The 13,930-nt window shown below is 40.1% G+C and overlaps 1 protein-coding gene across 1 annotated transcript in view; it reads right to left on the reverse strand.

Annotated features, from left to right (window-relative positions):
• CRACR2A (calcium release activated channel regulator 2A) overlaps positions 1–11,302 on the reverse strand; it is a 53,198-nt gene extending 41,896 nt beyond the window's left edge. The window contains exons 1-2 of the mRNA XM_053970682.1: positions 11,243–11,302; positions 1,451–1,689 (exon numbers count right to left, since the gene is read on the reverse strand). Coding sequence (XP_053826657.1) covers positions 1,451–1,618 — 168 coding nt within the window. The 5' untranslated portion in view covers positions 1,619–1,689; positions 11,243–11,302. The remainder of the gene's footprint in view (positions 1–1,450; positions 1,690–11,242) is intronic.
• Between the last annotated feature and the right edge of the window lie 2,628 nt (positions 11,303–13,930).

The raw sequence follows: 13,930 nt of genomic DNA on the forward strand, positions 1-13,930 counted from the left end.
CTTACATACACTTACATGTAGAGATGAAGTTTTCAGATATAGCAAACAAATATTCATGATGAAATAAAGAATGAAATAGAATTTTATTTGTTCTTTGCAACACTATTTCTACTGCATCTTTTGCAACATCTGTTTTAGAATCTGAAGTATAAATTTAGTAGCAGTCTAAGAATAAACCTAGAATCAAACAGAAACAAATAATTTTACATTCCTTGCAAAAACAGGTATTAGAACTGTTTATATATGTATACATACACATATATATACGTGTTTTCCATTAGGTAAAAATCTATGTCATTCAGTTTTTAGAAAGACTGTAAAATTGTAATCCATTAAACTCTGAGTGGCTTTGGATTTACCAAAACCTACACTGGAAATATGTTTGGTTTTTTGAATTTAGTTACTTCAGTGAGATAATGTAGATTGGCAAAGCCTACAGCAGAGCAAGCTTCCACATTCCTCTCTTTTTTCAACTTAGCATAATCAACAGAGGTCATCAGAAAACTCAGCAACACACAACTGTGAAGAAAGCTCTTGAGAGCTAGTAAACTGAGCAGTTTACTTAGGAGGGTTTTGCTTTTCCAAAATAGGTAGTTAAAGTTGTTTCAACTGTGTTTTTATACATACAGACATCTTTGTTTCTGAGGACAGGGAAAGTTTTTAAATTTTCTATTAGATGCTTTCTTTAGTAGTAGATCATGATGAATTTGTTTTGCTTCTGCACTCCAATTCTGTTTCATCCATAAGTACTGAAGTAGAAATGGATTAACACAAATTATGCTTTGCATGACAAGCATGAGTACATTCCTGTTCTCTGCCACATACTGGTTCAAATCATCTTATCACTTCTGCAATGTGCCACAATCACATTTTCAAAAGCTTTTGTTATATATAGTTGTTTTTTCTCATAAGCATATTCAGCAAATCTGATTTGGGGCCCTCAAACAAATTAAGCACAATTTCCTAAGATTACTGCCAACACTGAATAATGCTAAAAATACTGTTCCTCTGCACTTCCTACATATATACGTGACCCAGCTGAGAGTTCACCATTGTCTGACAGCGAAGTCACAGTGAAAGACTTTATTTACACAAGTTTGCTGAAAAAAATTATAAAATTGGCAGACTGAATACACTCCTGACACCGGCAAATCACAAAGTAATGAATTTAATGGTGTTTCGATGTTTTCAACAAGAATAGAATTTAATTCCTGGGGCTTTTTTTTAAACTTAATTTACTTTGATTTTCCACTTTTTTGTTGCTTTGTCTGTGAGAAAAAAATGCAAGCGTTATGTAAGACTTCAAAGATATTATTTTAAATCCCACATATCTCTTTAAAGTTATGAGAAGGGTGTTAACATTTTTAACTCTAAATTAATCAATCTCAAGTCGTTAAGGGCTTTAGGAGCTTCTCTCATTGTGCCTTTCACATAACCAATTTTGTTTTACCTGCATGTCCCGACGAGTGACGAAGCCTTTGCCTTCCAGATCACAAATCTGAAAGAACTCTTGTGCTTTTCTCAGCACAGTTAGTTCTGGGTCTTGTTCTCCAGTCCTGCTCCTCTCTGCATCTCCTGGTTGCACAGGACTGGTATGGTCTCCTTTTATTCTGTTCATGGTTACAATCTCAGCTCAGGAATATCCTGGGATGCTGCTATCCCATTTACCCATAAATTCTGGTCTGAAACCTGTGCATGGAAAAAAGTAAGGAAAAAAGCAAATCAGACCCTCTTAATTATGCTTTCCACAATCTCTTGGCAACCATCTCTTTAATTAGGCACCAAAGCTTAGAAGAAGAAAAAGCTTTTTGAAAACGCTTACCCTTGATGGGCTGCACTAAAGACATTGCAAATGGGATGATGAACAAGGAAGGAGGAGTCTGAGGAAAGAAGACAAAACTAGCTCTGAAATGGAATCTCAAAGCAAAATCAGCCAGTTTGACAAGAAATACGGACAATCAATCAACATGAACAAGAAAACACAAGAAATACAGGTAAAGGCAAGAGTAACTTAAAGCCATTACAACTTGAATTCGTATATTTGTCTTGAACATCTTATCTAAGTAGTTCTGCCTAAAGTAGACAAAAATTTGTCTGAAAATTTTTAACCGAACAAAGAATTTTTTAAGGTGTTTGACTAATATAAGAGAATATAGCCTGATTCTGATCCAGTATGACTGGCACAATCTGGAACAGCCCCACAAAAGCCAGTGAAAATTTTTTAAATATGGAACTTATGTTGTCTTCAGAGCAAAGACCTCAGCACTGCATGGATGTGAAGGTAGAATATGAGGAAACAAGACCTTAGGCTTGTCTATGCAGCTTCTTAAGGTGAAAAGGCTCTGATCACATAGAGCAAGTCAGCCTTTTTTACTCTGTGCTTAAGTTCAAACCTGGCACTCTTGGAACACAGCATCTTCTAAGATGTGTTCATCTTCACAGAACTCACACAGCTTCCCATGACAAAGTGATTTCTCTGATAGCCATGGGCCAGGCAGCTGGACTTCCCACATTGCACATAAGTGTAAATTTACTGCAAACAGGCCATTGACCTCAAATCAAACTAAGGTTTTGGTGAGCAAATAATTCAGCCCCTCTGAAACCATTTGAAAAAATCTGCAAACATAGATAATTTTCCTCTCCCTACCTCCTCTCTTTTATCTCTCCAATCATCCCAGGACTCTTGCTCAAATACTTTCCAGAACTGAAATAACTTTGGCTACATGGTCAAAGAACCTGTCAGAATCTTCCTAAGCAGCGTTACAAGCAGGAGATGAAAAAACACTCTGAGAGAAGCCAAGAGATGTCTAAACCACCCAGTATCATGCCACCTTAGGAAACTCCTTCCTCAGAATGGGTCTTGCTTGAATTTTAATGTACAGCTGTCAGGGATGCATTATAAACCCCAAGACCTCTGCTGGAGCAAGTCACACTCTACGCTCCAAGAGGCACCAAATCCTGCCAGAGCAACCACGCCTGCAGCCCTGGATAATTAACAAGGCTAGAAAATGCTGTCACAGGGAATTCTGGTCACACGTAACAAGGGGGTTTTGCCTATTACAGCTGCCTGAACAGCTGTAATCTCTTATGAGGAAAATTTATAGCTCAGAAAGTCTGACCAACATTCAGTAGCTGGGAAGATACACAAAGGAAAAGAGTGCTCCATAATTGGCCTGTTTCTTAAATCCTTTCATGATGTTTCCAACAACAGTCTTAAAAACAGTATATGAGCCAGATGAATCTTTGCTCTCACTGTATATAGCCACCCACAAGTGGATCAGATGGAAAGTCACAATCAAACTACACTGGTGTAATAGTCTGGATAAAATTCTCCCTTCATACTGCTTTTACACACCTGAACCTCCATTATATGAATACAGCTCACTCCTGGCTGACACCAGTGTATGAGGTAACAAACCAGACCATCAGTTTCCACTTAGCAATGATACTGACTTAAAAACACCAAAAATCAATGGGACAAGCCCAGCTTAAAGACAGTCCTGACAAGATCTGACCCAGAATCAAAATGGTTTTGGTGGTTTTTTTTTAATTTTTTATTTCAACCATTTCACAGAAGGCCACAACTTCAGGAACAGGCCAAGCTAATCAAGATAAGTTCTGCTAGTGCCTGCCTCTGCACATTCCATTAGACTTCCTTAGGAAAAAAGAAAAACTATGCAAGGAATAAATAGCCCATTGCAAGTGAAAGAACAGAAATACAAAAACAGGTTAAAAATGGTGGAACAAAAGGCACTATATACACTTTGATAAAGTTGTTTGCAGTTAGCAAACAGTACAATTCAGCAAACATCACCATGCTTTCTAAATATTTCCATACCACAAAATGAAATTACATGCATCATGAGAGCCTCACCTTCTTATAAGTTGCCCCACCTTTTATACACATCATAAAAACTTGCTACACACCAAGTGTCTTCAATACAGCAGAAAATTAAATTAGGGCATCTGCAAAAATTCTTAATCCTTATGGCAGCTTCTAGAGTTGATAGAGTTCATCATAATTCCTACAGTGCCCTGATAGGTTGGAAATGCTGGTAATAACATGAAAGATTAAAACTGCAATTTGTCCCCCATTACTGAATTAGCACTCAGTAATTACCTCAAAGCCAGTTTCAAATAACATAGGTAGTTCCATTCAATCATCCATCTCCTTTAGAAAATGAATGGCTTACAAAATCAATTCCATTAAGACCTTTGATTTCCATTCTTTTAGCTACTAACATGCTTCATTATGCAAAATAGGTCATATCATGATCTGATGCAAACAAGCATAGCTCCAAATACTAAACATGGGCGTGTGATTCACAAGGTTTCTGTCCATTAATCATGAGGTAAATTTTGGACATGTCTGCAAAAGGCAGATCACTGTTAATATTCCAAAAGGCATTTTCATCATTTCCAACCAGGTCTACTGCAAATCACCAAACTCTAGAAGTACAGAGCAATGTTGAGCCACAGATTTCACAAGTCATGATGTGTGACAGCCCTGTTCTCCTTAACTGTGATAGTTAAAAACCTAGAGAGCTGTTTCGCCTGCCCTCATATCTCTTCTGCTTTTTACATTTCAGTGAAATATTTTTCTTAATATGTGTCTACAGGTACAAATTTTCTGCAGCACACTTCAAAACATATCATCAGCTGAAAAATATTGTAAGCTTATTTAATACCAAGGTCACTTTGGATTTATTCAAAACACTGTCACGAGAGAGAACACATCTTACAAACACTACAAAATAAAAAATAGATTGCATACTTTTTCTACAAGAAATATTTATTTCCTACAACCAAATGATCTTTGTTAAAATAACCCACAGCTGCAGTGTAGCATGCCTGACACATGAACAGGGACCTCTTCAGAAATAACTTCATGTCAGAGTTAGTTATCAAAGTTAGTTATTCAGCATTGTGCTGAAAAGCTCCTAAAGCTAAAATGCATCACTACAAGGAAGTTATTCTGTTCCCGATTGCTCTGCCCTGCTTTTGAACAAGTATTCATCCAGTTAGACACAAATTCTGTTGTAGAATCCTTTCAATTTCAACTGGAAAGTAATAGTTTATTTAATTTAATTAAGCCCAAGTAGTCCATCAAGGAAGAATCATAAAAAAGCAGGACCTACAGAGAATGACAGAGGAATGGGACTGCTAAGACCAAAGAGAACACAATAACCAAGCTCAAGTACACAGAAGTTTTCTAGGTACAGGATTGGAGAAATATGCTCCTCCTGTACATAATACAATCCACAAGAAGCAAATATGTCAGACAAGCTAGATATGAAAACCCACCCAAGGATAAAGAAGGTGGAGCACTGAACACATGGCTGCAAAGACAGTGCAGTTCTGTCATCCTGGAAGAACAGACCAAACACAAATCTGCAAATAATGGCAGAGGAGATCACTCCTGAGAAATATGACTAGATCAGTGGACTTGAGTGTTACTTCTAGGCATTTAAGAAAGATTTTATGACCATCCAACGTAAAAATTCAGGTCCCACACTTAAAACAACTAGCAGAAATATGAAGTTGTGTGCTCAAGAAAATAGCTGGTTTTCCTCAATTATGACTAAGACAATTAACCTTTAAGCTCTCATGGAAGCATTATAAACCTTGGCCTAACCATATGGACACCTAGACACAGCTGGATGAAAAAAAGGGGACATTGATTCCTCCAGTTTTGGCTTTCAAGTAATAACGTGCAAGTTAGAAAATCTTGTGATGAAGTGTATCATCAAAGCCTCTTCCACACAGCCTGAATTCACTTCTCTCATGATGTACACAATCTCTCATGACTCTTCATCTTAGGAGATTGTACACCATGGAGTGGGTGTGAGGAGTTTAACTTCAGAGGGAGAGATCTGAGGCAGGCTGGAGTTCCTGTGAAGGACCACAAGAACATAGTCTGAAAGGAATGTGTCATGAAAATAATTTCAGGGGAGTAGCAAAGGCAGAGACAAAAAGAAGAATCCTACATCCACTGGCCTGTGAAAGGAAAAACTAAGTTATGTAGAAATTCCTTTCGTCTAAGTAGATTTGTGTGGGAGAACCAAATTCTGGTTAGAATCAATCTTGACAGACTGTTTGGATTCAGTCTTAACAGAAACTCTCCAGCCAGACCTGATTAGCTTTTAAAGATTAAGGGAACCATTAGGATCACCTACTTTGCTATCTGCAAGGTTAAAGCTTCATTTATACCACAACAAGGCTTTAAAAATTACTTACAATTTATTTCAAGGTAAGGGAGCTCAGCAGAAGTCAAGGAGAAAAAAGATGTGGGAGAAGATACTGCATGTTAAACATACACCAGAGTCATATAAATGAAATTTCTCCTTTTCAGAAGATCACTTGTTCAGGGGAAAGAAAGAAAAAAAAAACAAAACAAAAACAAAAACAAAAACAAACAAAAAAAAAAACCCACAAGCAAACCCAAAAAAAACCACCTTAAATTTAAACAAGAAGGATAAAAATGCAGATTAGATATCTGAAGCAGTGTCTCAACAATATGAACTGTGAAACAGGAGAAAAACAGAAAATATGCTTGAAGTGATTAAGGATTCCAAAACAGACAGCCAAAGACTTTGGACAGAGACCACTTGCTCCCCCTTGGGCATTTGTCCCTAGATGAATCCACAAATACACGTTGGAGAAAGAACCAAACCACAATTCTGTGCACTATGATGCAGAATTCCAACTCCTACTGATGAACGTATCTTCATTAAACTTTTATTTTTAACATTTGCATTCAAGCAACTAGTTTTCACTGGGCTTGTAAGAAATTTTCTCCTCCCAAAGGCCAGCTTCCCCAGAGGAAGAGGAATACAAAAGATCTCCTGCCTGGCTTCTTGCTGGCTTCTGTAGAAGTAGTAAATAAAACTATCCATGTATTAAAATTCAGATGCCCAGGGTAAGCAGGCATATTCATTTATTCACCATCCTGCTCTTCAATATGAAAACACTAATAAAAAACGACTAACAGGATGTTCATCGCCTAAATCTAAGCAGTTCTTAGGGGTCCATGCTGAAAATGCAGGATTAAGTTAAAATGGGCCTGCTAAGTGCTGCTAGGATCCTTGAGAAGTAAAGCTAGTCTAGATAATGACTTTACCAGAAATACATCCTTTCCTCTTGCTTCATTGCTTTGGATGCTTCCTTTTTAAAGTATTTAAGAAGTCAAAAGCTAAGAGCTGCCTGGAAACGCAAACTTCTTATGGAGGGACACTGAATTTAGGGGCAGCCATCATCATGGAAATCACAGTTGCAGAATAATCACAAGATCATCAGAACTGAGAGCACCCTGCCTGTAGTCTCTGCAGGCTTAAGGACCCGTTGTCTCCTCTTCCTCCTTCTGCTCTTTCCATCTTATTCAAGAAAACTGGTTCCAAGAACTCTTCTCCCCACCTCTTGTTCCTCACCTGCCTGCTGGCTGCAAGAAACTGCTGACCTACGCAATACCTGAGCAGGATGGTGGTACAAGTGTGCATGAGTATCTGAGTGGGTGTTTTCCTCACCTCACTGTCTTTATCTCTCTAAATTACCAATAAATCATTACTGCATACAAATACAGCTCGGCCAGTTACCTGTTTTGGGCTAAAACTCAGGTTAACATTTGTGGCTGTAGCATGTGGTTTTATAAATGTCTGCATGTAAACTGGACAGACACTAGCACTTACAAAACCTGTATTAGAACTATTACAGAACTATGTAGAACTATTCTACCATTATTTTAACTTATTTCTAAAACATTATTTGTTAATTCAGGGATGTAAAATCTACTCCTACTGTTCCTACTGTTAAGGAGCATCTTACAACATATGCAACACATTCTAAATGTAGTAAAGTCAAAACTGGGCTGAGTCCATCTGACTGCAAAGAATCACAGAATCATTTATGTTTGAAAAAGCCTCTAAGTACAATTTATTGTGCTGCATTGTTCCAAGTACTGAAATTAAATGCAATTAACTATATTGATAACAGCATTATATTAGTAAGTGGTGTAACATGACGTTCTGGCAGGAGATATCGCCAATTCACATGAGCTGTTCCATTTGTAGACAAATTATTTGCACTGGTAACCCCCTTCCCCTGAAGTGCAATGATCTGGAAAAAGTTTAGGTTAAATAGTATATACCTCTTTTAATTGTCTTATCTTTCAGGTTTTCCTAATGACTCACTGCTAAATGGAGCTGCTTTCAGCTGGTGAAATCAGGTTGACAAGAACATCTTTAAAGTACACCATTTGCACAAAAAAACCCTTGAAATATTCTGCCTCCTCTAAAAGCCCTTCTAAAAATTTAATTTCTGAAAAAAAATCAAAACCTTTTATCTGCCTGAAAACCAACAACAATCTGGCTTGAAGTCTAAAATACACTCTCTATTTCTAGTTTTTCAAGGAATGTTACATCTTTAACTTAAGTCAAAGATTTTTGAGATGCAAATTAAATATTCTCTTCAAATAAGAATCATTTTTCATGGAAAATAATGTTAGTATAAAATTTCAATCTACACTGCCATGGACCTTAGAGGACCCAAGTCAATGCTGATTCCACTAGAAGAAAGAGAGACATATTTCAAGTGTTTCCTTAGTTATTTGGCACTTGGTTTGAAGCCAGGCTGGCACGAATTATTGTCTTCAAAACTTTCAGAATTTCTAATACCTTCACTTGAGTCAGTGGGACAGGTTTTATGGGGCAAGAGCATGTCAGTGAGGCACAAGAATACTTAGTTTGCTAGTCCACTTGTTTTCCACTGCAAAAAGTAATGGTAAAATAGGATACTAAAAGAGTCATATTTTCCTATATGCAGAACAAGATAACCTTCATGCTATCTGCTCTGCTCAGCTCACTTGCAAGGCCTTGGAAACACATATAAACAAATCCACATATCTATGTTTGATTAGGAGGGAGGCTTAGTGTACTTCATCCTGTTCAGTTCTACAAAAAAGTCTCAGTATGCAAACAAGTAAAAATGCATCATTACAGATTCAAAATTGGATTTTCATTCACTACTGCTTTTGAATAGACAACTTCCCCTTTCTGTGTGATCCAATTACTCAGAAAGTTATCTTTACAATTGTGCAGGATCCCTGACTTCATTTATGCTGCTCTTCAGTTAATGAAAGTTCCCCAGCAAGACCCTTCACTTTCCTTGACACCCCCTCTGTGAGACTAAAGAATAAGATAAGTCCAAAATCTTTAAACTCAGTGTCAATCAGACACAGACACCCTGTTGCTTCTGCATGAATTAGGTCATGAACAGTGGAATCAATTATGTTTTTACATCAGGTTTAACTTGAACTGACTAAATCTGCATTTTTCAACATGAGAAATAAAACCCTATATGCTATTTCTCAACATGATAAATATTTCTCAGCATATTTCTCAACATGAGAATTAAAATTTAAAAAATAAAATAGATGTGTTACTCCAAACTTACATGTTGGGACTATATGTTCACATATATATTTAGACAGCAAATTAGCAAACAGTAGAGATTGAATCAGGGAAGACCACTACTCTTTACTCCTCCATTTACCCACCTAAAAATCATGATAGCATATAATTTGTCAATGAACAGAAATGGGAGAAAAGAGAGACCTGTTAGAAGCAGCACATTCATCCTGTGGTTTGAAGAAACCACAAACAGAGCTTGTAGAGTGGTGCTCTTTAGTGCATTTATTTCTGCTACTTGTTTTACTGTTATCTTGTAGTCCACCACAAGATAAGAGGAAATGGTGGGGGGGGGGGGGGGGCAGAGACAGTTCACGAGGACCCAAACACACCTCATTCATTTCAGCAGCAGTGAGCTTAAGTCTCTGAGAGCTGGCAGACCATGAGACTGTAAAGTATTACCGCCCTAAATCTCGTTTGCTACTTAATCCATTCACAGAAATGTACAGACATGTATCTTCCTTTTTGTACTTCAGACTCTGACTTTTGAGTTGTTTTCTCAATTTCATGAAAGATGAGAATCTAGTTTAGAGAAGATCAACATTTAATTTTCACTCTTGTACTTTTGGGTGTAATGGTTCCCTTTTGATCTGTGCAATTACTGAAGCTCAAATATGGGGACCAGAGTTGTTAGAACAACCCACAGAAATCCAATAAATTTTTACCCATGCATCAGAATAATTCACTTATTCTAAAAAGAAAAGCGAAACTAAGCTGAAAACTACTGTTGAAAACCACAAAGTTGCAACTAAGAAAACAGAAGAGCACATTAAATTAGCCAACGTGTTCCAGAGGGATTTTACCATTCTCCCAATTGTGACACTACCCACATTTCACTACATGCAGTAATAATCTGTTCTACCGGTGTATATTAAGAAATCTATTATCCTGGTAGCAGCACGTTTCTTTCATAACTGTCATTTACAGTCATCATAAGCCTTCAGTATCAAGACAGAAAATGCAATCAGAGATCACATAAATGCTACAGCAGAGTAAGAGTGACACCAAACTATTGCAGGGGGACACAGGAATCATATCTACAATCACCAGGAACAGCACTGCCTTTTTCTTCAACAAGCATTTGGTGAGCCTGAAGGCAGCCACCAGCCACAAACTGAATCATCTTCTGTATCTGCAGGGAAGCGAAAACCAGCGGGGCAGCTCCTGAGGTGGCCAGGCCATCCAAGGACTTCTCTCCGACAGCATCGGCACGAAGCTGCACGAGGCACGCCGGGAGCGCCGGCACAACGACTGCCCGCCGCCGGCACTTTTGGGCACCACCTTTGGGAAACATTCCGCGTGTGGGAGGAGTCACGACAGTCGCAGCCCCGGCACTGAGCTGTCGCTCCCCACGCCAGCCCCGGCCCCACGGCGGAGCTGGCTCCATCGCCGTGCGGGCGTTCGCGCCGCAGCCGGCGCTGCGAGGGCTGCACCAGCCTGCTGGCGGCCGCTTCCAGCCACCTTCCAGCCTGGCAGCGAGCGGAGGGACAGCCAAGGGCAGCCCCCCGCCCCTGGCACCTTGGCGGGCCGACGCTCCCCTCGGTGAGCCCCGTCAGGGGACAGAGCGCGTTCCGTGCCGGCTGCCGGAGCCCGCCGGGCCCCGCGCAGGAAGCGCGGCTTGCGACAGAGCGGGGCTCGCTGGGGACGCCGGGGCTCTCTCTGCAGGGCACGGCGAAGCGGCGGCCGCAGGTGCCTCCCCGCCGGGAGAGCGGTCCGGCTGGGCACGGACCTCGCCGTCCCCTGCCCCGGCTCCTCCGGGCCGCGATGCCGCCCCGACTCACCTAACGCAGGCGCCGGCCCCTCGGGCTGGCCCGGCCGGCGCTCCCCGGGCTGGAAGCGAGACCGCGGAAAGGCTGAAACCACTTTCCTAACTTTGTTTTGAGCACGGGTGACATAATCGGGCGAGGCGGGCTGTGCCCCAGGGGCGGGACGGCCGGCCTGGCCTCTCTCCCTCTCTCTCTACCTGCAGCCGGAGCCCGGTTGCCCCGCCCGGTCTCACCTCACCTTGAGCGGGAGCGACTCGCCCTCGGCGAGATCAGAGAGACAGGGAAAGGCGAGGAGGGTGAGCCTTCCCTGGTCTCTCTTGCAGCCAGGACTGCGTGCGTGATGGTTTTCCAGGGTAAGGGTACGGGAAACCTAAGTGGGTCAGGGCAGGAGGGTTTGGGAAGACACCAGAACACTCATCCACAGCAAGGTCCTAAGGCAGTGACCAGTCCAAATGGACCTACTAGGATCTCCCCACCTTGTCATCTCAAACTCTTCAAGTTCTATTTGCAGAAGGTGGCAGCAGGAGACAGAATTGGTTCACATTTGATTCAAAGATTTCTCTTAGCACAAAGTAAATTTTGAAAAACACACACTTCTGGGATCAGATTTTCCAAGTAGTCCCAAAAGAAGAGAAAAAACTTAAACATAATTCCCATCACTGTAAGGTCTCCCAGCTGCAAAAGAGCTTCTTGGGCACAGTGGCCAAAGAAGGCTTCACCTCCCTCTTCTGGATCAGATTATTTGGTTGTAGACACATCTGTGACATCATCTGAACTATCCGTTCTCATGTCCTTATCCACACTGTCCTTGGGTTCAACAGCTGTCCCAAGGTAAAGCTTCACGCACCCAAGGCACTCCTTTTCACAATGTACAAGCCCTCCTACTTGCCTTCCCAATCCATCTTTCCTGAACAGCCTGAAACCCTTCAAGTTTATCTCCCTAAAGTAAGCTACAATCTCAGAGCTCTGGTAAACTGCAAATCTTGCAGCTACAAGGGGGAACATGAGGAAGACCGGCAGGTAGTCTGCCATATACAGACACATATGTAAGCCTGATAAAACTACTTACAAAGCACTACAATAATCACTTAATACAGTTATTGAACATCAAGTTGATTATGTGCTTTTAACTAGGATAGCGTCTGCAAAGGGAAGTATTAATTCGCTCATTACAATGATTGACTGTAGGCTCAAACAAGGCAAGCTTGAGTGTGGCTTTAGCATGCAGTAAAGTGCTACTTGACAGTTACTGCTCACATCCATGCTCTGTAAAAAAGGTAAATATTTGAAATTTGCTTACCACAGCAGCTGCCTTCTATGTACTGTGAGTGAAAAGAGGCACACTGGTACTTATCATGAAATCATCAGCCTGCTAAATACTATAATACTCTGCACATGCTGATTTGATTCAGCCCAACTTTTCTATTTAACATTTTGCTAAGCAAGTAAAATAGTGGGTAAAAGACAGAATTGCCTTTCTTTTAAAGGTGTGGACAATCTTACAAGACTCTTTCAGAGAAGTGAAGGCGCACTATCAGCCACAAAGTACTAGATATAATTCAAAAGCTTGTGAAGAAATTGAAGACAGCATATAGAAAGTTTCAGAACAGCAAAGAATTTGTGGCATGCATGGGGAGAAAAGCTCACTGAAGTAGCATTTGCAGACTTAGTGGTAACCTTCATGGATTAAGACTCCAGGGAATATATCTTAAAATTGAAGACTGCTTAGGTATCTTGTTGCAACCAGTCATTCCATTTTCTTCATTACCATTCAGTATGAGGCAGTTTAGACTTTTCAGTTTCTCTAAGAAAATTGTGGGGCCTACTAAGCAATAATAGAAGAGCTGGTCAATGAAATTTTCTAGGTCTTATCTGGACAGCTAATGCTGTTCTTATATATATCTGTGAATACTTTTGGAGTATAGCTTTAGAAAGCCAGCTACAAATGGTCTATTGCTCTCTGTTTTTATTCTCTCTCATAGCAAAAAGTTACGGGTTGTGTTGCACTCATGTACTGCTGTAATTTCTTTCAGCAGTTTCTGATCATACACCTTCATATGCATTCCATTCCCTAACTGGTAGAGACAAAGACCCTAATGGTCTTTAGCAGTCACAATTTGTTCTTAATGAACAGCCAGAATCAAATTCATTACCATAGTTCTCTCCTGAAGTAAGTGGATTGAAAAGCAGTAAACTCATATACTGTGATGTCAGAGACTGTGATACTAACTGCAAAGAGAAAAAATAACCCAAAAATAAATGTGCATAGGCATGAATCTACTTCTTAACACAGATTGCACTTCAACACAAATTACAGTGCTAAATCGAATACTTGAAAGAATAAACCCCTTTTATATGGGTCTAAAATTGCCCTCTATGAAATCTAGACATAAACTCACTTGATTTTCTTCAAGGACTAAAAGCAGGAGATTTTGAAAAATACTGGTGTGCAAAACATATTGTCTGGAGCTAGGATCCTTCTGACTGCTATGTTTAATGTACAGTGAGTTAGAAACTGGATGACAGTTTCTACCACTGGGTTATACAAATGCCAGAACTACAAACAGAAACATGTGGTAGGCAGAAGACAGCTTGCAGCTCTTAAATCAGGAAATGCCAAGTGCAATATAAAAATAAAACCACCACTCTTTAAATAAAACAGGCTGTATTTCACAGTTTATTCAGGGTGATGTGTGTTTATTT

The sequence above is a fragment of the Vidua macroura genome, chromosome 2, assembly GCF_024509145.1.
Source record: "Vidua macroura isolate BioBank_ID:100142 chromosome 2, ASM2450914v1, whole genome shotgun sequence".
NCBI classification, from domain to species: domain Eukaryota; kingdom Metazoa; phylum Chordata; class Aves; order Passeriformes; family Viduidae; genus Vidua; species Vidua macroura.